Source organism: Passer montanus, unplaced genomic scaffold (assembly GCF_014805655.1).
Source record: "Passer montanus isolate IOZ18808 unplaced genomic scaffold, ASM1480565v1 scaffold50, whole genome shotgun sequence".
Taxonomy (NCBI): Eukaryota; Metazoa; Chordata; class Aves; order Passeriformes; family Passeridae; genus Passer; species Passer montanus.
In genome coordinates, this window is record NW_024369930.1 from 3,179,089 (window position 1) to 3,205,718 (window position 26,630).

Sequence of the window (26,630 nt, forward strand, 5' to 3'; positions counted from 1 at the left end):
GGGGCAGAAACTTTCCCGGCGAGTTCGGCTCCCGCGGCGGGCGCGCTCCGTGCGCGATGGGCCGGGGGCTGCGCCGGCCGAGCCCCGCGGGGCCGAGCGCGCTCCCTGCGCGTCCCTTCCGCTCCCTGCGCGCCCCCTGCGCCCCGCACTCCCTGCGCGCTCCCTGCGCCCCGCACTCCCTGCGCGCTCCCTGCGCGTCCCTTCCGCTCCCTGCGCCCCGCACTCCCTGCGCGCTCCCTGCGCGTCCCTTGCGCTCCCTACGCGCTCCCTGCGCGCTCCCTGCGCCCCGCGGCGCTGCCCGGGGCGGGCGGCCGGGCCGGGCGGCAGCCGGCGGCGCGCAGGGCGGGGTGTGGCCTCGCCATTATTTATGAGCTCCAGCCCCTATTTGCTCAGCTAATGATGCACCGGCGGCCGCTGAGCCTCGCCTCGCCGGAGCGGCGGCCAGGGCAGGGCAGCGCCTGTAACTGGAAACCAGCGCCGGCACCGCGCGGCCGCTCCATTCACTCCTAGGTGCGTGGTTGCGCGCAGGGGAGAAGCGCTCCCTGAGCCTCAGGAGTCCACTGCCAGGATTATTGTACGGAGGAGCCGGGAGTATCTTTGCAACCACCACGAGGAGAGACTTTTTTTTTCCTTTTTTTTTTTTTTTTTCTTTCCCTTTTAATTTATTTTTTCCCCGCTGCCGTGAGCCAGGTTTGGAATTAAAATGTTCTGGTAGCAGGAGTGGAGTCTAAAGAAACCAGATAGAAATTACTATTACTGCTGCTTCCAGTAGCCGGGTAAGCATAACTTAAAGTTCTCTGTCTTTTCTGTAATAGATGTGAAATGTCTCTGATTGTTGGAATTTGCTGCTGTTCACAGATAGTTAAACCAATGTTTTCCAGATTGGCATAGTCCGTGTTTGGCAGGGTTTTTTTTGTCTTTTTTTTTTCCTCCTTAATTTATTTTCTTTCCTCTGCCAAGTGATTTTCAGTACAGGATTTAGGGGTAGGACCCAGGCTGTAGCAGATGACACCTGCACAGCACTTCCTAGCAAAGCGATACTGTACTTTACAGAAGCCATGCAACATGCTGCCAGCGACCTCCGTGGCAGGGAAACTTCACTACTTCACTTTCGTAGCGGTTTCTCTGTTTGTTTACAGTTAGACTGGAATGTAAGAACAGAAATGCAATTAGACACTGCTTTTTGTCTGTCCTGTAGGATTCTTTTAAAGTACTTGCAAGGCTTTAGGTCTGTGTGTTGTCAGCAGAGATCATGTGCACTGGACGTGCTGAATATAGTAGCATGACTTACTGAGATAAATTCAGAGCTGGGATATAAGCCCAAAGCAAGAGTGAAACCTGCAATGAGCTGTCAGTTACCAGCTCTGTAAATCTCTGAAATTAAACCTATTTCCATTAGGTAACTCACATGTCAGACACCCTGAGGTACCTTTTTGGCACTATATGCATTTATTATTTATGTGTCTAACAGCTGGGTAGGAACCATGCTGCTCAGCACTTGAATCTTATATTTGCCTGTCACTTCTGTGTTAACGGTGAAGATCTGCAATTTGAGCAATGAAATGCAGCAATGTTTCACTCCTCTAACTGATTACACTAGAATTGGCAGGAGGCACGAGAGTGGGAGGGAAAAAGAGCTGAAAGGGTTTTTTTTTCTATTATTGTTTCCTACAGTATTTAAAGGAAGAAAGAAAGCCGCACTCTTGTTCCTCTTTGACTTTTTATCTATATTGGAAGGAAAGAATAGTGCTACTACTGTAAAATACTTATCCCATTGCATCTGTTAAATCACATGTTCTGTATGATTTGCTATTTATTTTGGCCTGACAAAGAAATTTTATTGAGATTTAATGCCATTTCTCTCTTAGAAGAGGGTAAGTTAAAGGATATCCTATAGGCAAGTCATGAGGTTTTAAATTTAAAGCCCACAAAGCAACATTAGTACTAGAGTTCTTGCAGCCTGTTTAAAAATTATTCTTGGCAAAAACTCTGCAACTATCATTTTATTAGTTAACAGACCCTTAGAGATAATTTGGAACTGGGCCAGAATGGATATGTTTTTCCTACAGACCCGATCTGTAGCTGGCAAATTTCTGACAAGGTTGTTTTTGTCAATTAGCAGAGTTGTAGAATTACTTGATCTCCGTGCATTTCTCAGTACTCAGAGCAAATAATGAAGGAGAGAGTTCAGAGTGTGGGCTGCAGAGCTCTGCACTTTAATGCACGCTCTTCTTCCCACCCCCAACTTGATGAGAAGTCCTCATGCAAAGAGAAGCCTTTCCAAGCGATTTACAGTGAGTGGATAGGGAATGACAGAGGTCGGTGGTGTGGATCCAGCCCAAGCTAGTGCTGACCTAAAGTCATCCCTGCCTGACAGCTCATTCCTGCCGTGCTGGGGTGGTTACAGCCGGTCCTTTAAGGACAGGTGTGCGGATAGGGAATGACAGAGGTGGTAACGAGATACGGGGCTTTTACCGCGAAGTCGGTGGTGTGGATCCAGCCCAAGCTAGTGCTGACCTAAAGTCATCCCTGCCTGACAGCTCATTCCTGCCGTGCTGGGGTGGTTACAGCCGGTCCTTTAAGGACAGGTGTGAGCCTCAGAGGGACAGCGTGAACGAGGCTGTAGAAATATTAGCTTCCACTGGAGGGACTGTGGTGCTGGAGCAGAGCTGAGGTGAAGAACGGCAAGCTGACTGCACAGGTAACAAGTCTCTTCATAAAATAAATGTATAGCCTTTAAAGATCTTCTAGCTGTATGGGTTGTGTCTTTCCAAGTGCTTCCAGTTGCCAATCAAGTATATCACCTGAGTGATTAACTAATAAGTGGTGTCTAGTAGAGGGGCTATTTACATCAAAAAGAAATATAAAAGTAGTGAAGTAAAGTGGGCCTTAAATGATGGTATTATGTATTCTCAATTTTGCAGCTGAGCTGACAATGTTGTTACAATAGGTGAAATGAAATTTGGACTTCATAGTTTTTGGGAGAGATGCAGTTTAGTAGCAGATGTGATACAGATATTCACTGTTCAGCTTCTAATGGTGGCTGGGCTTTTTGGATCTGGTCTAAAGTCCATTAGAAAAGCCACTTTCCCCCAGTGATTCCAGTGACCTCAAGTCCTTCTGAAATAGGAAAAGATGCAGAGTTCTGAAGTGTTTTCTGATTCTTTGAGATGTTCAGGCTTCTCAGCAGTTAACTTCTATAAAATGAAGGGTCAGCAGGTGTGCAGGAGGAGTAGCAGATATATCAAGTGTGGTATCATTGTCCAGCTCTGGGATTCTTAGTGCCCTGTAGAAATCAATGAGAGCAGGTGCGTATCCTGAAAGGAGCTAGCCCAAAAAGCAAACGTTGACTAACAGTTTCAAGTGTGTTGAAATACTTTTGGTTTCACAGTTTTGTAATTAATGACATACACTGACAGAATTTCTTTAAAGAAAAACTTGAGGGTGGTTAGAGAGCTCAGCTTACTAAAACTTAAAGCTCATTTCCAAGCAACTTTGATTTCAGATGTTTAAAGAAAAGGGAAAAAAAAAACCCCAAACCCAAACCTCTTCCCCGCTTAACATGAGAGAGAGATGTCTAAAAATATCAGCCAGATTTTTATTCGTGAAACTTTATCTCCTGTCCTTGCTTTGCTCTGCCTTGACATTTAGTATAATTATATTTCCAGCAGGTGGAATTGTCTTCATTTTAAATAAACTGTGCTGTAGTCTGCCCTAGCCAGAAGTTGGGCTCTCTTGATTTCTGCTAACAGGCAGAGAGTTCCTCTTGTGCCAGCAGAGGAGACTGCTGGCACAAGAGCAAAAACAGAAGTGCTGTACCTCCTTCACATCAGTAATTATGGCTTCAGCTGGAAGAGGCTCCAACACAATCTTTCCATACTTTTTTTTTTTGCTCCACAAGATTGTATGAGAAGAGTAATGTGATATATCTCTTTTTCAGGTTTCATTTCTTGGATATTAAGTTGCAAATCTGAAGAGATGGAATTTCTTGCATTGAACATGTTGATTGGGATATTTATTTACTTTAGCAGTGTAAAAGGATCTTCCCAGCCTCAAGCAAGGGTGTTCCTAACTTTCAATGGTAAGAAAGAAGATAAACATTCTTAAACAAATATTATGATTGAACATTTTCTTCTTCTCCTTAAATTCAATAACTGAGTAGAATCTGGCATTTTGATCTGTGTCCACAATTACAAATTTTGGTTTGTTCCTGAGGCACCTGTCAGTCTAAATTTGATTCTCTTGCCTGTCTACCTATTGCTATAGATGCATATTTAATATATAATTAATAGTTAGTGGACTTTTATCTTTATTTTGGATTATTATGACTTACTAACAACTAAAGGCTTATTTCTTATCTGTAATTTGCTTGGAAAAAAATATGACACGTTACATGTGGTGGAGATTATTAATGATTTGAGTTGCTTTCCTTTTCAGTCAACTGAAACACTTTATATTCTGAAAATGAGGCTGCCTGAAGTTTTACCAAAATAGTTAGCCAGGCACAGAGTCCTCTGGAAAATTACCATTCCTTGTGCACTTTGTGCTCTGTGTAGGATGTACATAGCCTGTAGCAATCACTGATGCCTTCATACTGTAAACCAGCAATGAAAATTATCATTTTCAAAAGAGTTTCTTTTACTTCTGAAGTGCTGAGCAGTATCTCATTGCTGTAATTATGCCACTATTGCTTTTAATATTAAAGTAACTTATTCTTCTAGTCTTAAATGCTGTTTTTAGCCACCACTTTAGAATGTGTGTGTTCTTCAGCTTACAGTGTCTGTTAAACCTGTGCTGAAACTTTCTGTCACTAATTATAGAGACATTGAGTTTCTCCAGCCCTCTGCCTTTTCTGTGATTGTCTTTGAGGCATGAGGGCTTGCTACTTCCTGCACCAATACTGCTTGCATTAGAATGGCTTCTGTGGTTATTAGTGCAGGGATGCCCTGCCACTGCCTTGGGAATATTCTGTGTGCTCTGAACAATCTTTAAGAATTGCTTTAAAAATAGTCAGAGCTAGTAAGTATCTCAAACTTCTGCTTGCTACAGTGATCAATAACTATGTAAACATGGGACATCCTGAAGGAGACTGCCAAGTTAGATCTTTGCAAATACTAACCAGAGTTTGAATAATTATATTATAGAATAAGGGCTCTAAACTGATGAATACAGTAGTTAATAGGTGTGAAATAGCATGGCTCCTGTAAAAGCACTAGTAGGAATTGAGTTCCAAGAGGGAATTCAAATGAAGAAGTAGGGATAGGAATTTCTTTTCCTTGTTTAAAGTCTGCACTGGTTTTGGTGGAGATGGCACTGTTTTGGCACAACTCAATACAGAAGCAAGTTTGGCTGTGGTTGTGTGTTACATTGCAGGTTTGCCACAGTTATGCAGAACAGGCTGATTTAGATTGCCACATCATCTCCTTGGTGGCCTTGAAAGTAATCTAAGCTTCCCTTGATCTCTGGTATGACCATGAAGTAGGAAGTGTTCATGTTTTGTGGTATTCAACCTTGTGAGTGGGAAAAATTATAAAGAGAGGCAAATGGTTTTAACAGAAACTCAAGAGCTTTTGTTTCATCACAGGTATCCTGCAAGGCTGAAACAGTGAAGTAGCCATAGGGCAGAAGACCCCAAACCTAGGAATTAAAAAAAAATACTGAATTAAAACCTTAGTTTCTGTGTTCCTGAAAGGAGGTTGTCCCTCCTTCCTTTAGAAGGGGCTATGACAGCTTTATGCTGCAGTGACCCCTTTGTCTGGTCAAGTTCTTGGGCCTCAAGAGCTCTGTCCCCTGTGCCAGCTCTGGGGACACAGCCTTGCCTCACTAGTTCCTGCTATAACTCTCCTTGGCTGCCTTGGTTAGACAGCCTTACCATGCTATTTGATTTTCTTAAAACTGACTTTTTACTCTCCCTAATACTTAACAGCCAACCTTTAAAAAAGAAATTACATTTTTAGGTCCTAAATTTTTATTGGGTCTTTTGAAGTCATAAAAGTAAAAAATGAATTATGTGTTTTTACAATGAGAAGTATGTCTGAAATAAAAAACTAAGCTTTTTGTGTAATATATAAACTGAAGTTTTATTTTTAAACCTGATTTCCAGATGGTAAGAAACAACTTTCATTATGTGGAAAGAGTTTGCAGATTGTTGTGTATACCAAGGTAATGGCCCCACCTGTAGTATGAACTTCTGTCCTATAAATCTTTGCTTACTTACTTGAGTAGAGATGTAATAGAAAAAGTTGAACCTTTGCATTGTTCTCTAGCTAAGTGTCATAACACTCTTTCTTCATAAGCTGCTTCATAACTTCTTGTTTTTAAATCATGTAGAAATACCAAGTTATTTGGCAGTCTCTTTGCCCTGAGAAGCTGTCAGTTTTTATGGAGAATTGTCACTCTTTTAAAGTGCATAGTTTGAAAATAAAACCATAATTAGGACTCCTTATGTTTTAAATGACATTAGACAATAAAGACAAGTCATTCAAGCTTAGGATACTTATGTGATATTTTTCAGGTTCTGAATTGGGTTTGGCTCGGTGTCTACAATTACATTGCATAAGTTTTGGGGGTAGAGTGTGTACAGGAGGAGAAAATGAGTGATGCTTTTCAAAGCTAACCTGCTCCTTCAGGATCGAGTCAATTGAGCTTATTCACATTGCAGCATTTCTCATGGGAAAATCCAGCAAGTATCTTGACCTATTCAGTTTTTCATCAGGAAAGATAAAAATGCGAATCATTTGAATCATGGGCTGCTTTTCTCTTTGCCATCTACTTCATTAAGAATCAAATGTAATTAAAAAGTGCGCCTGGGTAATACCTCAAGAGCCTGATAATAGGGATTTTGCAATTAACTTCAATGGATGAAGGACTGCAACCCTAACTTCTATTTCTGAAATCAAAAGCCTGGCCCCTTGTCTAATTAAAATGTAGTTCATGACTTAGCTGAGGTTGTTAAGTGTGCCTATGACGTGAGTGTGGAACTTACTGCTGTCTGCACCCTGAGTGTCTTGAAAATTGTGGTGCTGTACAGAACCCCGAGGCCTGATTCCTATTGCTTGCACCTTGTATAGCCATTTACTCAGCTGAAAGGAAAGGTCAGGCTGCAGCTGAACTGCTGCTTTGCTCAGGTGAATGTGGCTGTACAGGGGACTGGGCCTAAGGAGAATCAGGCAAAGGGGCGCTTGGTGTGCCTGGAGCGATTTCGTCTGACCCAGTTGTCCTGTTCAAGGGTGATGGCTCAAACCACTGGTACTTGTACAATGTCTGCACGTGAAGAGCCACTGCAACTGAAGAAAAAAAGATGGCCCCAGGCTTTTCTGATTCTGAAATTGAAAGGATGTGAAGCCTGTGGTGCAGCAGGTGCATCAGTGTTGGGAATCATCTGCTGTGTTCCTGTTGGGCATGCAGGAGTGAGGGAGCCTGGGATGGGGGAAGCAAAGGACGTCTCTCTACACTGTTAGTATACTATTCCCCCTCCTCCTGCCTCTTCTTGCTCCTTCCCTGGAATAGATATTTTCTAATCTACTTAAATCACTGATCACAATTTAAAGCACCATAGTTTATTTTCTCTTCATAGCAAAAGACTTACCTTATCTGTTTATGAACTATCAAGTGTGGTGCCTGCTGTTTCTCAAGCTCCATGCATTCCTTCTTGTCACTGCACGTTCCTGAACAGATAATTGGGAGCTGTATCCTTCAGTCTTCACAGAAAGACAGAAAATACTCCTTTCTGAAATCAGTGGGAGTATTATCAGAATAAGGAAGGAGGTACTAGACTCTAGGTTAGTGTCAGACTTTGTTTCATTCCAACTCACATTTACTTTTTGGGTTTTGCTGCAGCCCTAAAATTCTGAGCCATATTGTTCTAACATCAAATTCTGAATTGATTGAAGCAGGTAGAGTGCTTATTTTTTTAAAATACACTCAAACAAACCTTCTTTGGGATTTAAATTTATACGGTGATACACAATGAAGTGATAATTTCACAATTTACTGGGAACGTTTAATGCATTCCTGCCTTGTGTTTCTGGTCTAGCAGATATTTCCCATGCAGATTCTCCTATTGTCTGCTGTGAAAAATTCCATATGAGAAGTGGATCAAGGCTAATTTGCAGACAGTTTTGTTCTTCTCTTTGTTATAAAAATACTAGAACATGTAAAGGAATTTTAAGAAAGTATCAGTCAGATTCATTAATGACAATTAAAGTTCATAAAATGTCACCAGAGCAACAGCAGCACTTATTCAACTGTCAACATATTTTAAAAGATTTAATGCAACCCCTGTGGTTACCCTCAAGGAAAAATAAAGGAACTGAGAACCATTTTCCTTGAGCTCTTGAGCAACAGCAGTACAACTTGTTTTTAAACAATCCCTCATTGTAATGTTAATGTTACCACAGTTAATAAAAAGTTCATTTATTATTTGGGAGACTTTGTGCTGATGACAGTCTAGTAGGCAAAGGTTTACACTCATATAGTTGATTGGATCTTTTTTGGTGTCCATGGAATGAAAGCTATTTATGAAATTAAGTAGACGTAAAAAGTAAAGCATTAAATGAGGAAAAAAAAAGGAAAAGAGAGAGAAAGAAGAGATCCATGGTTTAATTTTGTTTACATGCAGAACTTACCTTGACTGTTCATATATCTGCTTGATTTTCAGCAAATTGTGGGTAATATTTTCTCAAAATTAACTGATTTGGGGCTCTCACAGCTTCATGTATCTTAAATAATGTTAATTTATAGTGTTGAGCATCAACACTGTGAAATTTTTTCCAATTTAATTGTCTCTCACTGGAGAGCTAAAAAACTTTATCTGAATACATCCAACTAAAAATAAAATTCCTTTTTATCTTTAGTAGTAAAAATCGGTTTTTTACAGTTTGTTATAGAATCACATAATATTAAGGGTTGGAATTAATCTTAGTGGATCTGGTCCCGACATCCCCTGACATGGGCAGGGATACCTCCCACTAGACCAGGTTGCTCAAGGCTTTATCCAAGCTGCCCTTGAACACTGCCAGGCTTGGGGCATCCACAATCCCCCTGGCAACTTGTTTCAGTGTCTAACCACTCTCAGAATACAAAAATTCTTGCTGATATCCTAAATTTGCCCCTCTTTCAGTTTATGCCCATTTCTCCTTGTCCCATCACTCCTGACAAAGAGCCTGGCTTCTCTGTAGCCCCTTCAGATACTGGAGGGTTGCTGTGAGGTCTCCAAACCTCCTCTTCTCCAGGCTGAACAGCCCCAACTGTCTCAGCCTATCCTGGTATGGGAGGTGCTCCAGTTCCCTTATCAAATTTGTGGCCTCCTCTGTATTTGCTCCAGTGGTTTCTTATTTTGGGGACAACAGAACTGTGGTCAATATTCTGGATGGGGTTTTGAATTCACAGCTTTGGTTGTTACAAATTGTAGTCTTTGAAGGTAATTTTTACACGAGCTCTGCCAGGCTTGGGGTATCCACAATCTCCCTGGCAACCTGTTTCAGTGTCTAACCACTCTCAGAGTACAAAAATTCTTCCTGATATCTAACCTAAATTTGCCCCTCTTTCAGTTTGTGCCCATTACCCCTTGTCCCATCACTCCTGACAAAGAGCCCTTCCCTGGCTTCTCTGTAGCCCCTTCAGATACTGGAGGGTTGCTGTGAGGTCTCCAAACCTCCTCTTCTCCAGGCTGAACAGCCCCACCTGTCTCAGCCTATCCTGGTATGGGAGGTGCTCCAGTTCCCTTATCAAATTTGTGGCCTCCTCTGTATTTGCTCCAGTGGTTTCTTATTTTGGGGACAACAGAACTGTGGTCAATATTCTGGATGGGGTTTTGAATTCACAGCTTTGGTTGTTACAAATTGTAGTCTTTGAAGGTAATTTTTACACTTCTGCTTACTCTGTATTTTTTTTCTGTGCCTTTTTTGTTTGTGCTTCTTTATTCCCTGTTATATGAACAGAGGCTTATTGCAATAAATCTTGTATTGAAATAGAATTGCTTGAATCAGCTTTGAGTTAAATGTAAAAAAAAAAAAATCAAATGTTAAAGGAAGCATTATTTAACCTCTGTATTCTTTCTAGAGTTCTATGGTTAAAGGTCCTACATGCCAAATGACATTGGATCTGCTTATTTTCATGCTCTTGTTCAGTGCCAGTGTCTTTGAGTTGACTTCATTGGTGACAATGTCCTGAGTGTACAGGAGAGGATAATTTATTGTTTCTGTATTTAGTTAAATTGTGCTATGTGATTTGACTTCAGTTATGAAAATGGTCTTGCAATAAAGCTGAAGTCACAGGTGGTGTTTGGTCCAGTTCTGTGTTTGTGCTCTAAAATTACTGTAAGTGGCACCCTCATGGGAAAGCACAAATAAGTATGTCTTCAAGGTGGTTAATTATCAGGCAACAAAGGTGCCTGATGATTAACAAGGGTAGTTAATTACCACGCAACAAATTATCAGCCTACAAATTTGATCCTACTCTTGGATGAGGAACTCATCTGAATTTGACAAAAATTTGTGAAGACTTGTTTTTTTCTTGCACACTAATAAGTAGATCTGTTATCTAAGAGATTACTTACTTCCTTTAATCTCTTTATGTTCCTGAACTTGGGCAACTTGACCTGTATCTGAACCAGCTGTGGTTTTGTTTGGTTTTTTCTTTATTTTGGTATGAAAAAATCAAACTTTATCTTAGAACATTTTGACAGATTCTTCACGTCTTGGCGCTCTCTGCTTGTCATAGACGAAAGCAGCTTATCTTGGCCAATTCCATTGCTCTGTCATTACAATTCTTTCTTGCATTGCCTGTCCAAGGCAAATGCTGAAGTCCCTACGTAGGCAGTTATATTGCCATTATTCTACAACACATCTTCTTTTTATGTTTCAAAAACTGTGATGAGAGAGAAATGGCATAGACATTTCTAATACCCCATTTTTTTCCAGAGTGTTTGGGTGCCAGTAACAAGAGCTCCTCTGTGAGCCCTTTCCATACTGGATGAGCTCACAGTACACTTTGATATGTAGGGCTGCACAAGGCTTTGTGTGTACCAGATGTAATTAGTGACGTGACTCACAATAATTGCTCATTTTATTGAAGTGCGTTGACTGAGATCCTGCCATGAATAAATATGTAGACCAAGAACTTACGCTATTTGAACTGGCTGTTCCCTCAACATGTGCATTTTGTTCTTTTTCATGCTGACTTTTCAGAGTTCTCAGTAACACTCCTTAATAAAAAGACTAGGCAGTTTCTCAGAGCAAGGTCTTTGTCTTAGAGACACTGATTCATGGTGCAGCTCCTCAGCTACTCTTGTGTCATTAAGGTCTTTGTCTTAGAGACACGGTTTACTGATTCATGGTGCAGCTCCTCAGCTACTCTTGTGTCATCTTACATTCAGACATCCCTGGCTCAGCAGACACCAGGTTGAAAGAAGGCTGTATGTTTTTCCCTGTTCAGTTGATTACAGAGGTGGGGTCTCAGGGATGCAGCTGAGTAAAACGTGCTCCATTACCTGAGTGAATCAAGGTGATGTTGTATCTCTGTTACTGGGAATCGAGATAAATGTGTATTTCCAGGAATGGAGAGAATGATTGTGATTAACAGAGGATTTACACCATTTCTCCCTTTGCGTTGTATCTCCAACCTTATTCAATGCAAACTTGGTACAGTTGCATTTTCATTGTTTCTTCATCTGCCACTGACACAGCTTCTTCCAGGAAGCAGAAGTCCTGGTAGTGATTTACTTGGAGCTAAAACTCAGTTATAACAATGAAAAGAAGATAGGGAATGATTGCTCTGCCTTTCCCATGAAACCACTCTGGAGCTGGGACCATCAGCCCTTTAGAGAGTTTAGTTCTTTTTCTTATCTTTGTGAATGTAAGCTAGCTATTCCTTCTTAAGGAGAAGTTTCTTGGTTCTTTTATGTCTAAGGTTGGTGGAGGTTTTGTTTCCTGCTCCTTTGTACAGCAGTATTTGGGATATTTCCAGCTACTACTCTAACCCAGCAAATCAGTTATGCAAAAGTGAGTGCTACAAAGGCTCCTCAATTACCACAACTAATACCCCAGATGATACGAAGACTCTTTTTTTTTTTTTTCAGAAACATAGTACACATAGTTTTAATTTATAATCTTAGAAGGCTTATTTATTATTTATTAATTATTTTGAATACATGTCTTACATCTTACCTACAAGAAATTAGGCCATGTCATTTCATCATTATCAGGAAAGAAAAAGCAAAAAAAAAATCTGTAACTCACCATCAAATCACCTTGATAGAAAAAAAGTCTCTGGAAAGCATTTCACCAGCATAGAGCTCCAGTGAGTGCTGTCAGGGAGTTGTAAGAAATGCAGGATTTATTGGGAGCTCTGTGTGTTGTTGGGAGAAGTGAATCTCATATCTGGTGTGTGAAGGCACTCCAATCACCATGAGGTTAGAGACTGGTCTGTGAGCAACTTTCAGGGCTGAGCTCCTATTTGTGATTTAGCCACCATCTCCCAAGTGCTATATGTAATTTTTAATGACATTGTAATGACATACTGAGGAAGGAAGAATGGTTTTGGTTTTGTTTGGGTTTTTTAAATGTTTATTTGGGAGCTGTAAGTAAATACTTTCTATGAAATACATGCTATTTTTATGAGAATGTTTTATTTCCAGTAAAAATTTCAAATGCAAATATGATTTTGTGAAATGCAATTTTTAGTGATAGAATGGAATAAATACCCAGACTTTTGAACTGTTCTGCCTAATCTTGCACACTGCTCTGGAATAAATTATTACCTCACCAGAATTATCTTCTAAAATGTGGATGAGGAGACATCACAACCAGCTGGGACTGCCAAGTTTCTTCATGGAAAAAATATGTGTATTGGCAGTTGCTTCTATTTTTTTTTTAGAGAACACAAAATTAAGCTGAATCCAAATTCTTTTAATTACAGACACTGCTTTCAGCCAGTAAGAAGGTCAGAATGGCATTCCAAAAATTTTAAAAAATGGTTTTAAGAATTACACGGTAAATGTGTGATGTATTAAAATTCACTTTCAACTATTGTCTCAACTCTTGTCTCCTTTTAGAATTGCCTTTGCAATTTCACAGTTCTGATATTGCTTTGAAATGGAACTGAAAAATATAAGAGCTGGTAAATCCCTCCCTGAGAGTAATTGGCTTTCTCAGTTACATGTTCTCCTTATCATTTGTTGTTGTTGTTTCTGTTGCTTAACAGTTCTTTTCTGTTGCTTAATAACATTTCTCTTTGCCATTCTTAATGAAAATATATTTATTTTCAAAAGCTTTGAGTTGTGCAGAGTAAATCAATTTATGCCAGCTCAGAATCAATTAAATTGGACAAACATTTGTCTTCTTTTAACATCTGTGTAAACCAGGCTAGATCTCTCAGTCTCCCAGCTTAAAGGAGCTCCAGAGTTAGATTTACAGGCATAAGAGAAATATGCAAGGCAAGTGTCTGATCCCTTTTTTAGCTCAATTGGCTGAGAATGATGAACTTAATTTTCTTTTCTTCTCAGGATGCAAAGTTTTGAACAGCAGAAGTACCGGGGTAGAGATGCACACTACAGTTGAGTGCTACGGGAAAGAGAAAGGGGAAGACAGTAACAGTGGATGTGTTCATTAATATTGAAATAATGAAATATTTTCATTATTTTTAATGAAAAAAGGCATATGTATTCAGAACAGTGTTACAAATACATCAGTTTGAAGCTTTCATTTTCTGTTTGTTGATCCCAAGCATTTTACTTGGTTTAAACCTAACACTGATACAGAAAGTCCTGAGAACAACTACTGTTCTCAGGAGGGTGGATTTTCCTTATCCTCTGAGATATCCTCTGAGCCATAGCCAGTCAGGGAATGAAACTCTTTTCCTTGGGTCCAGCTCTGTCACCCACCTCTTTGGCCTTTCTGGTGCATTACAGCAGCACAGGATACACATTGCACGTACTTTCTGTAGCCCTTAGGAGCTCCTCCTTGTCTGCAGCAGCCAGCCAGCCTGCATGCCTCTCATTGCAGTTTTCTGAGACAGTCTCTGTGTGAGTATGTTGAGTGCTCTTACAAGGCAAATATCAAATTAGAACACAAAAATGTGAGCACTTGAATTTTCAGAATGGCACTTTCTGGGGTTTTTTAATATCAACCAATTAAGATGTTATTTTCAAGGAGAGGCTTGGCATTTTTTCAAAAATTTACTTCTTGAGGCCTGAAAAGGCTTTAGTTGGCATGGAGAAGTGATCCCAGGCTTAGACTTTGTGATGGCTTCAGCGTGAACACAGCTGGAATTTTTTAAGCTGATTCGACTAAAAACCCACTTCCTGCCACTGTTGAAAATAATGCACTATAATTTTTTTTAATTTTTTTTTTTACCTAAAGCAGACAAACCTACAGCAAAGACAAAAGAGTTTAAAGCCCCCATGAGGTGTTTTATTGTGGTTTGCATTAAGGAACTAAAACAGTGTGTACATAACTATTAAATATGAAAATGCCTGTAAAGCCATTACCTCTTATTTAATAATTTACCATCTTTGTAGCTTTGGTAAATCCCTTTAAAATGAGAAGAGTGTCAGCCTTTTGTTTCTCCAGCAGTAACATTGTTTTACTTATGGATACTTGCAAATGTAAGACTTTTTAGACAAAATTTTGAAAAGTAGGTAAAGAATCATTTTTCAGTATTTTTTATTCCATTTTTTCAAGCTTCCTCTCTACTGTTTCCTGATCTCAGGTAAATATGTTCTAAATTTCACACCATAGCTGAAAGGCTAAGCTGCATAAAATTGCAAAAATAATTTGAAGCTTTCAGATGCTGTGAGGTATTCCCCTGTGCACAATCAGTGCTCAGAAAGTGAAGCTAGGAGTAGACTTAGGAACTTGACTGACATTGCTTGGCCCACCAGCCAGGTCCAATAAACCACAGAATTTTTTTATCTGGTCACACTCTTTTCTTTGAGACATGGGAGAATCTGCTTGCACAGTATGTGCTTCTATAGCTGATGAATTCATCCTCCCCAGCACCCAGAAGGTGAGCAGTGGGTTCATGAAGCACCAGTATGCTGCTTACTTATTGAAGAGAAAGAAAATGAGTCTTGATGCATTTTTGAGTATATATGCCCCTGGACTAGTTAGAGCAGGCTCTGAGGAAGAAGGGCAAGCACAGGAATTCAGCATCTCCCCAGCAGCTGGGGACAGCAGAACGACCACCCTGATGCAGGGGCTTGGAGGAGGGTTTTATAGAGCAAGCCTGTGCCAGCTGAATCAATAAAGGGGCAGGTTTCATACCTACTGTGGTAATTTACAGAGATGTGTTGGATGGGGGAGACAATCTCATAGAATTAATTAGGAAAACCCAACCAGCCAATCTTTCTTGAATTGGATTTTTTTTTCAGATACAGGAATCTACAAAATGATGACTTAATTTCCATTTGCTATTAAAAAAATAAAAAGGTATATTTTATTCCAGATTCTCAGAGAGTCATTGCCAAAGAACTTCCCTTCATAAAAACATTCCAGTTATATGCAGCACTGCAGTCCAGTGATGAGACCCCTCACCATTATTATTGCTATTACTAATATTATTATTATTTTTGTTATTATATTTTTGCTTATAGCCAGTGCATTTTTAGGGGTACTGGGATTTTGGTATTGGTGTTAGGATTGGTACTGGGGTCAAGCATTGAATGCTGGTTATGAAGCAGCCTGTCCTGCTCCTTGTATGCTCACTTCCTCGCTTGTTCTTAAAGAGGTGGAAGAATTCTGCCTGGATTTTTCCAAGAGGCAAGCAGCTGAGTTGATTCTTTTCACTCTCTGTGATGACTGTGACAGACCTTTGCTTTAAGGTTATTTTCTTTTGCACAAGGGGACAGTGGCATGGGAAGGGGTTTATGGCTTGCTTATGGCTAGTGAAAGCTTCCCTAGCCAGCTGGAGATCGCTTTCAGATTGGGTTGGGTGTGAGAGAAAACATGCAACCTCTAAGATCAGCTAAACTTGAGATTGTGTGTAACATCAATAAACCACAGCACTCTGAATAAACAAGGTGGCCACTCACTGTTTACTGTTCCCTTTGCTTATTTTTTCAGCACTGTGTCTGTGACAGCCCCAACCTGTTTGCTGAGCAGCTTAAAGTGGGTTTTGCTCAAAATAGGTCTAATTCTTAGCTGATAGGTTTAAGTTCTATGTGGAAGTGTGTTAAGAGAGGACTAAGAGATTGTGGGACAATTTTTCTCTAAAAGGCACTTTAAAGAAAGCAAATATTTATCAGTGGAGAGTGAGGGGGTGACATAGGAAGCACCTGGAGGTGAAAGGGGCACAAAATACTGCATCCCAGCTCGCGTAGCATGAGAACATGCAGCCTTAATGTCTGCTTCCAGTTCCTTTGAGGCTGACTTCAAATCTAATACCAGATCAGATTTGTGTTGAAGAAAGTACACGTGTGTTCCCTTTATGTTGCTTTGGGAGGCAAAATACTATTTTTCACATAAGAACGGAGCATAGTTCTGGGCTACATTGTCATTTATGTGTGAAAGTTTGCTGAAGTCATGCCAATTTATTTGTTTTGATTTGTGTAGATGAAAGATTGGGGAAAGAGGTTGTTCAGTTTTGGACCCTCCCAGCATAAAAGATTCTGGTGAAGTAGGGCCACAGGGCTGCTGTGGGTGCTGGAACACATGGTGAGCAGAGCTTCCTAGGGTCTGATGGGGAGAGTCAGACTCTTCCCAGCAGTACACAGTGACATCTGCTTAGATGATAGGACTTTTTTTTCTTCTGTTCTCCCATTTTTCTTTTTTGCTTGTTTTGTTTTGTTTTTACTATAAGCATACTGAGACATTGACACAGGTTATACAAGAAGGCAACAGACTCGGCGCTGCTCCAGGTATTTGAAGCTCAGCTAGATAAGGTCCTGTGCAAACCCACCTCACCTCAGTAGGTATTCCTGTTTTGAGTGGGATTTTGGCTGACACAACCTTCAGATGTCTTTTCCAACCGGCATGTTTTGTGCTTCTGTGATTTTATCAGAGATCAGCAGGTGTGAGTGTTAAGATGTTGGTATCTATTTTGGCAGAGTTACCAGTACAGCTTATCTATTAAAGTAGTTCTGAAGAAGAAAGTTAGCTTCTCTCAAAAAGGTCAAAAATTTGACCCAAATGACCTGGCATCCTCTGCCTTTTGCCCACAGTGAAAGCCATAAACACTCAGCATAAGGACTTTTTATTTAGGATTTTTTTCCTGCAAATTATTGTGTCTGAAGTGTGTGTTTTCAAGACTGAAACAATTTGCATGTTGTGTAAATTGTTTTCTTACAGTAAGAAATAGAATAGATTTCCCTGGTGTGGAGGGGAAAATCATGGGTCAGTCTGATTTGGCTGAATGGTAAAATATAACGATTCATCTTCTAAGGAATGTCAAAAATCCTAGATATGCAGCATTACATGGAATTATATGAGGACAATGTCATATGATTCTATGTGTATTTTCTGCTCAAAATCTCCTCTTTTCTCTTGTTTAAGAAAAAGAGATTGCCTTCTTTTTAAACTGAGCTTGTTTATAATACAATGATTAAATCAGTACGTTATGATGGAGCATGATGTAGGTAGCTAAATTTACAGGTTTAAATAAATTATATATTTTTTTTTATTTATTTATTTATTAAATTATATTGAACTCTTTTATTACCAAATCAGAATAAAGATTAAATTATAGAAGTAACATTTCTGACCCTATTTCATGGTATACATTTGGTCTCAGAACAGATACTAGGTCTTGTTTATTCTCCAAGTTTGGATCTTTGTGTGTACATAGAACAGATAAAGCAGATTGCTACAGTACACGCTGTGTTGGGTGAGGTGTACCTGTCTACTTGTAGGAAAATTCTATGTTATCTGATGCATTGTAGGTGTATAGCAAAAACTGTTTGCTAAAATAAGATAAAATGGCATGTCCAGTTAAAAATTCTAAATTACCTGACCACATTCTGTTATGAATACATAGCATCATAAATTTGTTGTATTTTCTTTCATTTATGTGGCTGAATTTGCATGCTCAAGCTCTGCTCTTTGATGGTGTGTGTGCACACACATATACAACCAGCACAGAAAAAAATCAGTAACATGATACATACTTCTGAGCTCAAGCTTTTTCTGTCTGCAGTTTATGCTGCAATATTTTGAATATTTGACAAATTCATTAGAATTGTATTGATTATTAGTCTGTACAGACTTAGGGAAGATTTCTTTAGCCTCTTTGCAAGCCTATATTGGTCTCTGACTGGCATTATTTTTTAAAGTCCCTCTATTGTTGCTGTCTGATGTGGAATCATGAAATCTTGTGGCTTGGAAGGGACTCCAGCCAACATCATGCCCAAAGCAGATCTGGTTAGATCAGGTTGCTTTGAGACATGTCCACTTAAGTATTTAATAACTACAGTGGTGTAAATCCCACCCTTTAACATCAATCTTCCAGTAGCATTCCAGCAGGTCATTTTGCATGTAAGTAAGAAGAGTAATTCCCCATCCCTGAAGGTGTTCCAACCCAGATTGGATGAGGCTTTGAACAACCTGGTTTAGTGGAAGGTGTCCCTGCCTATGACAAGGGGGTTGGAATTAGAAGATATTTAAGGTTCTTTCCAACCCAAACCAGTCCATGGCTGATTCTAGGATTTCCTCTTTTCATTTTTTTTTAAACTGAAGAAACTCAGTTCTCTCATCTCTCCATGGAAGCCATGTGGTCCAGCAACTTGTATTTTTTCTTTGGCTTATTTTTAGTCTTGGAAAGTTACCCTGTCATTCTAATGGTGAGTTGCTCCCTTCAGTATCTACTCACCATCTCTTCACCCCTCTGCAAGATCATCTCTGCATATAAAATAAGCAGAGTCTGACTCTGTGTCTGTTACAATAATTCATGATTCAGCCAATTTAAAACTGTAAGAATCACATAGCTCTCTTTGTATATACTTACTGACTATTAAGTCATTTTGGTGTCCATTTGGGGAAGAAAAAAGGAGGATTTTGTTTGCCTTGGTGTTGTTACAGTCAACTGTTGAGGGTTTTTTTTCCAGAGAATGTGAACAAATGTGAATGCCCATGGCAGTTGTTGAATGTTTCTTGAAGCTGAGTTTAATGATGAGGAAATCACCTGCCAGCCATTCGCAGAGGAACTTCTCTATAATTTCTGAAGATACCCTTTGATTCCTTCCCATAAATCAATTTCTATATACAGTTTAAAAGGAAAAGTCTGTTTATTAGTTCCATATTAATTTACATTTTGTGCATTAATTCTTGTCACTGGGGGAAGTCAAAGCATTGTGTCAGTGGGCAATACCAAAATCTCTTGTGAAGAATATGAAGAATATGAAGAATAAAATAGAATAAATCTCGGTTCACTTCTTTAGATTCTCAGCAGACAAATTCATTTTCTGTGTGGTAAAGGATAGGTGGATTTTGTCTGAAAAGAGATATTCATTTCCATTTGATCTGCCTTAATCCTGAGGATATGGGTTCAGATCCCTGAGCTATTGAAAATATTAACTTGATGCTCAATCAGCTTTCAAAAGCTCTGTGACTGAAGGTTTCAGCAGCTGTTATCTACTATAATAAATGCCAATAATAAAAAAGACTAGATAAGCTAAGGATTTTTTTTTTTTGAAGAGCAAATAAAAGTATTTTATTTCAAAATTAAGTTAGGAAAAAAAATTCCTTTGATTATTTCTTCATTGATAGAAAGTACTAACAAGATTGTTCTTTTCCACAAATACTGCTTAGGATTTGGGGGTCACAGTTCATTGCAAAATATTCTGTCTCTGTTTGCCCAGCTGTCACACCTCCTCTGCCTTGTCTTCTCCTGTATGTGAAGAAAGAGGCTGAAAGCAAGGTAAAGGGAATAACAGGTTTAGTGCTGCTCTGCTTGTAGGCCATAATCAATGTAAATGGTGCTAACAGGATTAAGATTTTTTGCTTCCATGTGCATATCCCACCCTAGAGAAATGGTACCCTAGTATTTAAGCACAGGCAAGATAGAACAATCTCCTGGTGTGGTTTTAGCTATATAGTGATGTGTACTGGTGACCCAAAATACAGCAGGACTGAGTCATGCACGCTTTTTTATTTCAATTTTTTTTTTTTTTTTTTTTTTTTTTTTGTGGGTGGGAGAGGTGGTGATGGTGGGGTTTTTTTTCAGTTTTTTACTGTCAAGTCAGGGTTGAAACTGGGAGCTGTTCCTCCAGCATAACCTGGATAGTCTAGGCAGAATGGGCCCTCAGACAGAAGCAAGCCAAAATGTCAAAAACAATGGAAACTCTTTGGGAGGAAAAGGATGGGAAGAATGTTTCTTTAAATGTTTCTTTAATCTTTCATTCCAACTTCAATTTTATGGATGTTACACACAAATTAAAGTAAGGTTATATTACAGAACCATGTATTACAAAACCTTATGGCACAAAACTTAAAGAAAAAAAAATCCATATTCGTGTCAGATGCAATTTAATTTCAAAATGGTCCACAGAGTTTATGCCCAGGATATCATTTGTATTGCAGCAGTCTTTCTCTGTCTTACGTGTTTCCATTTGGTTTTGGCAAAACAAAAAAAAACAGTTAAAAAGATACTTCTCTGTGTGGACAAAAAAAACCCCTTCTGAACTCCAGTGATGTTACCGAACTTTGGATCATGATCATATTTTCCAGTGGTTGCAGTATTTCAATTAGAAATCTACATTTAATCATTCTCCACCCTAAAAGAGGGTGTGCAGTTATGAACAACACAGCAATATAATGCTGAACACTGGTTCAATGATGTCTTTCATTGTGAGAGAGTATTCAATTTCCTAATGAATGGTAGAATGAAAAGAGAATAAATTAAAATCAGTTTCTATGTTTTTACTTTTTTAAAAATATGTCCAAACTGCAGCATGAAGCATTCATCCAGCTCAGAGGTTTCAGGGCCATGGATGTGGTTTTGCATTAACAAGGTGGCATTTACATGTCTTGGGACAGGCCTTGCTACTCCTCTTGGCAATGATGAAAAGGACACACGTTTGCTACTGTCCCTTCCTCACTGCCCATACCAGTAATTACCACTTTGTATTATTTATGGAGACTGAGTTGGTTTACAGTTTTCTTTTTTCCTGCTTTTCTCTTTAGCCGCTATCCAACACAACTGCACCCAAGCTATTTTTTGAGGTTTGTCTGGTGGAAGAAAAAATTGAATATTTTTGTGTACTTTACTGTCTTATGACAACTGGCAGCAACTGAAATGAGGCATGTCAAGTGACTACCACAAAAAGAAGTCAGTAATTTACAAGTTCAGACAAAGGTTGAAGAAACAAACCTTCTCTGTAGTTGTTCTGTCTTGTAAAGTCTGCTAATATTTTCACATTTGAGAATATTTAATTTTCATAATTGAGAGAATGTTACACTACAGTAGAGAAGGCAAAATCAAAAGGAGAATACTCTCATTTTCAAGAGAGTGCTAATGCTTGTGTTTGTCAGTGAGAAAAACATGGGGGTGGATGAGAAACAATAATTCATTACTGTCGCTTCTGCAGCCAATTAAATATGTCTCATATGTAGTTGATTAAAGCTGCCTTTTTTTCCATAATAAAAAGAAGAAGATTAATTGCAATCAAGATGAGACTAGGACCATTTCTCCCAGCATATCAAATCTTTAGTGGAAGGGAAAAAGTAAAACCCAAATGCCAGCCTTGCCAGGTTGGGTTGGATCATGCAGTCAGTATCCATAGCTTGCAATAGGTACAAAGTTATTTTTTCTAGTCTGATGTTGATGCCTGTTCATAGCTCAACCTAGTGAATCTTAACCAATGCACCACATCTAAGAAGTTTCCTCACATGAGAAAAGAATGGGTCAGAAAGCTACTGATCTGAAGTCTTCACACACAAGTCTAACATAAAGGTCACTTGTGAAGTCATAGATGGCTTCATGTAACAAAGGACCCTCCCCATCCTCAATTTGTCTGCTTTTAAAATAGTAGGATTTTGAATAGAAGGATTTTGGAAAACCAATGTCTATAATGTCCTTCTCTTTCTATAAAACCTGTTGTTATTTATTTCCAAGCTCCTTAAGATACTACATACTATTTTGCTAGGCTAAAATATGCATTGCTCTTACAATTTTTCACACTTGCTGTCTCCTCTGATTTGATTTGTGTTTTCTCCCTTCTGTATCTAGTTCCCTGTCCAAGTTAAAATGTAAAATAAGGTATAAGAGATGCTTGGGCCCCTGAACACATTGCTGAAAGGTTCGTTTTTCTACACACAAGTGTTCCGAGTATTTCTCACAGAAGAATTGCATAAATTATGGAGGTTCCAGTCACAGAACAGTGAATGGTATTGTCAGTTTGCTTAGGAAAAACTAATGAGGTTGTAAAGAAATACTGTCTGCTTTATAAGAGTAAAATTTGACAGCTGGAAAAACAAGGGCAATAGGCTGGTTTCCATTTTCCATTGATTTTAGCCCCCAAACATTCAGGAGACTTCCTTTTCTGCAAAACCGCATTCACACTGCCTACACATGAACACACAATGCTCTCTTGCTTCAAGCCAGAGGCAGATTAAACTTCATTAGGAGAGTAAGGCTTGAGGAAAGTTCAAACTGTAACAGATAGTAATTTGACCAATAAAGAATTAGGGTTTGTTTTACTAAGCCAAAAATAAAGGCCAGAGCAAGGTTCCCATGGCTCTTTTGTGCCTTTAACCACTGGTTAGGAATGCCATCCCTTTTCGTAGTCTGGTTTACATACTGTATAAGCCTAGCAGACACATACCGTGGCTGTTTCAGAGCATTTAAGCACTCACTGGAAGCACACATATCTCTCATTAAATTAAAAAAAAAAAAAAAGCCCATAAAGTATTTCCCTTAGAGCAAGAAATAAGAGCAGTAACTAGAATATGTGTTCAGAGTATTCTTAGGTAGATGCACTAGTAGATCAGCTTAAAATCAACAAGAATGAATGCATTCTGTGTTTGAATGAATTTCATTAGCCTTCTGTAGCAACATGAAATTCTCAGCCAAGAATCCTTGTATTTACATATTTACACATTCCCAGATTTTGTTGTTCCAGGAAAAAAAGAATGGATCATTGCAGGTGAGTGACAGATACCTATGGTAACTGATAGGCTGTGATTTGAGAATATAAGTTCTCCTCACTCAGTAGCAAACGTGTAGTGGCTAATGTGCAATGGCACAATCCCATACAAAGGTCTCTGATGTCATTACCTGAAAACCTTTGACAAATATATATGGGATGAACTTATAATCTACCTGCTAAATTTTGTACACTGGAATGCACAATGTACAAGATACTGACTGTGTGGATACAATATTACAAAGTGAGGACTAATACAAAATGATGTGTTGAAATGTCTGGCAAAAACATTATGAGACTGTCTCCTGGACTGGACTGCAAAGGCACTGTGTCTTTGTGTCTGTGCTTGTTCTTGAGAGTTGGGCACCACAGACTGGGAGGTGAAGTAACCTTGTCAAACAAATGCTCTAAAAATCATCAGGCTTCTTTAAACATTACCTGGAAGTATCTAGGGGAGAATCTTTGAGGACAGGAATAAGACACAAGCCTTGATGTTTGGTTGTCTTATTCAGGTCTGCAGGGAGGTATAACTGTTAGCCTGGAATCTGCCCAGAGGATCATTGCCTGAAGAGAAATACTTGCATAGTTTACATTCAAAGTACTGAGCAGACACTACTTTATTTCCTGCATATAATAAAGAAAGAGAGAGAAAAGTTTTAATTTCCATATTAATTTGGAAGCAAAGAGATGGAAGTTCCAATTCCAGCCCATGTTTCTTAAGTAATGTTGTAAGTAGGAGACATAAGCAAAGTTAATTAAGTTTTACTTTGCACTCCTCTCTTTAGCCTATGCCATTATACACAAAAAAAAAAATAAAATGCAGAATGAGCTGAATTTGACTGGGAAGCTTAAGGGGCTCAGATTAGATCAGAGTTGTAAGTGTAATGTCTTGTTTTCGTAATTGCTACTTTATTTTATAGTAACTGTTAGCTCTGTAAAACAGAGAAATTGTTCTTTAGTGGCATCTTCTGGATGGTGGAACACTGGAGCCATGGTCAGCCACTGTTCTGTCCTTCACATCCACCAAATGATTCCTGCAGCCTGCTGAAGAGGCATTAGCCACCTGCCCCCAAAATCTTCTCTTTGATTGTCTTCTGCACAGATTAGGTCTCATAGATCAGTTGTTCTCCATCTCCAAAGCTGAATGCTGGGAAACATATAATTTGGAGACATTGGTAACACTTTGTCCTGGCTTTAGACTGGCTCACAGATGCCTTAACCAAGTTAATTTTGTGTGTGTTGCCAGAAGTGCATGAAGGTTTTAAATTCTTGCTGTTGTGAGTGAACAAATCTGTCACTTGTGTTGCTAGTGATCCCCAAAAGTTCCATACAGACATGCAGACATGCCTGTGTCCTGGAATGGGTTTCAGCCCTGGTGAATAACTCCTTTAAAACTTTATAAGTTTAATTAAATTGTCATTTGGTACTTTTTAAGTACGATTTACTTTACGACTTGAAAGAAACTACTGCACTGAAAGCAACTTTAAAATGATGAAAACTCTGAATTAAGTTTTCTGAATTATTTTTATGAAAGTTAAGGGGAAAAAAAGCAATAAAATGAGTCATAGTGAAAATTATACATTTCTTCAAAATAAGGCCTACATTGTAGTCAATATATGTATCAGAACAATCTTGGTGATACTAATTTAAAACCAATGAAATGCAGGGCAATATGTACTTAGAACGCAGTGCTGAAGTGTGTAATGAATAGAAATTGCCTTGTGTTGCAATTAAAATTTGTGCTGACAGTGAAAAATACAGTTTGAAACCACACATTTGGACTGACTCCCTTTTCTCTCTTCGTCATTCAAGAAGACTTCTCAGCTGTGTATGTGGGGGCAGCTGCATTTACCTTTAATGAAATTACAGCAGCAGAGAATTTGGCTTTGTTTCATTAACTTCACTTGTTTCTTGGAGCTTTTATGTCTCATTCCCTCAAGCAACAGGATAGATATCTATTCAAGATATTAGTGAATTCAGAGTACTTTGTATTTTCTGCCTCAGGTAAGGAAGGTATCAAAATCTCTCTCTTTTCCTAGTGTACACATGTACACACAGTATTCTGTCCCTTTATCTACATGGGTAAACACACACACAGGCACAAAAGGTCTGAGACCCCTGACTTAAAAAAAAGACCAAATAAATATTTAAGTTCAGTCATAATGAAAAGATGTGTTTCAAATGTAGGAAATGTGAAAACCAGAAATACTAGAAATCTTAACCTTCTTATTCACCTCATTTTATTGAAAAAATGTTTGCTCCAGCACATTTTTGTAGTGCTTTCTCTTGTTCAGTAATGAATGCCTTAAATACAGAAACTTTTTCCTGAGCTTTTATTTCAGGAGCAAGAATTATTTTCTAACTGTGAGCTTTTGTTTTCCATTTTGTAACAGTGAATTATACTTCTGTGCACCATACTAATCCTAATCAGTTTGAGCACAGAGTACTCACACAGAAACTGTTGCTGTGTTGCTTTACAATATTTTTTTTTACCTTGATGGCCATGCTTGGTTTGTTTGTTTGCTTGTTCAAGTTTTCTTAATGCTCCTTCATAATTCACGCTCATTAGTCTCTTGAATACTTACACTGATCTGAACTTGTGCCAGTTGTCCTTCACATTAGTAATACTGAAAAACTTGGAGAGAAAGTTCATTATTCTGTGGATAAACTTAAAGTGGTTAAGGGCTGTTCTCTGATGAGATTCTTCCAGGTAGTGTTCAAAGTGATGCTAAATACAAGTCAGAGCATTTTTAATTTATTTCTTGCAGGTGCATGTGCTTCCATTGTTCTAATGGTAATTTAATGTGTGCAAATCCAGACTGACTCCCTTGAAGTTGGTGAATATGCATCACCTTCCTAATTGTGTATTAAGGGATTAGATTTGAAATGGTAGAAGTTCATTGAGCCAAGTCCATAGGCTCACTCACATAACAGCAGTGAAACAGAACTAGTGAAGTAATGGAGCCAAGACTTTGGACAACTCTATTTACATGCTTATGTGGATGCTGTTTCCTGAAACTTGTCATTTTGTTGTTGACTCACCAGCTGCACAAATGCAAAGGGCTGCGCTCTCAACTTTTTAATTTATTCAGGCACAAGTCTATTCTTGTCTTCTAAGGACATGTGTGCAGTAGAAAGGCAGCATGAATTAGAGAGTATGTTTTTCCAGAGGTTTTCGTCCTAGATTTTGCCAGTGTCAGCTTGACTGGAGATGGAAATTCCAAGTTTTACCTGTAAAAGGAAATAGTACCTGAAGGTCACTCAGACAATTTCCTAATTGCTACCTGAGACAGGATTGCCCTGTCAGGTGTTGGGGGAGGCCCATGTGGAGTTGGATTGCTGGTAAAAGCAGGTGGGGATGCTTCATTAGGCTCCTTATCTCAGGAATTTGTCTCCCCATTTCCCCCTGCAGCACTTAGGTGTCAGAGCAGGCTGCTGCTTACAGAGATTCAGACAAAATGCAGCAATACTGGAATAGAAGCTTCATGATGAAAAAACAGACCTGTTAGTCTAACTATGTAACTGATATTTGTCAGTATGTTGATGGTGTTGAAAT

General features: G+C 39.1%; 1 protein-coding gene across 3 annotated transcripts in view; it reads left to right on the forward strand.

Moving 5' to 3' along the window:
- Nucleotides 1-402: 402 nt before the first annotated feature.
- SEMA3C (semaphorin 3C) overlaps nt 403-26,630 on the forward strand; it is a 116,855-nt gene continuing 90,627 nt past the window's right edge. The window contains exons 1-3 of one of the 3 annotated variants that reach the window (XM_039723750.1): nt 403-510; nt 691-776; nt 3,941-4,081. In XM_039723750.1, the coding sequence (XP_039579684.1) occupies nt 3,979-4,081 (103 nt within the window). In that variant the 5' untranslated portion in view covers nt 403-510; nt 691-776; nt 3,941-3,978. Of the gene's footprint in view, nt 777-2,540; nt 2,702-3,940; nt 4,082-26,630 lie in introns of all 3 variants that reach the window. The other 2 variants (XM_039723751.1, XM_039723752.1) reach the window with 2 other exon arrangements.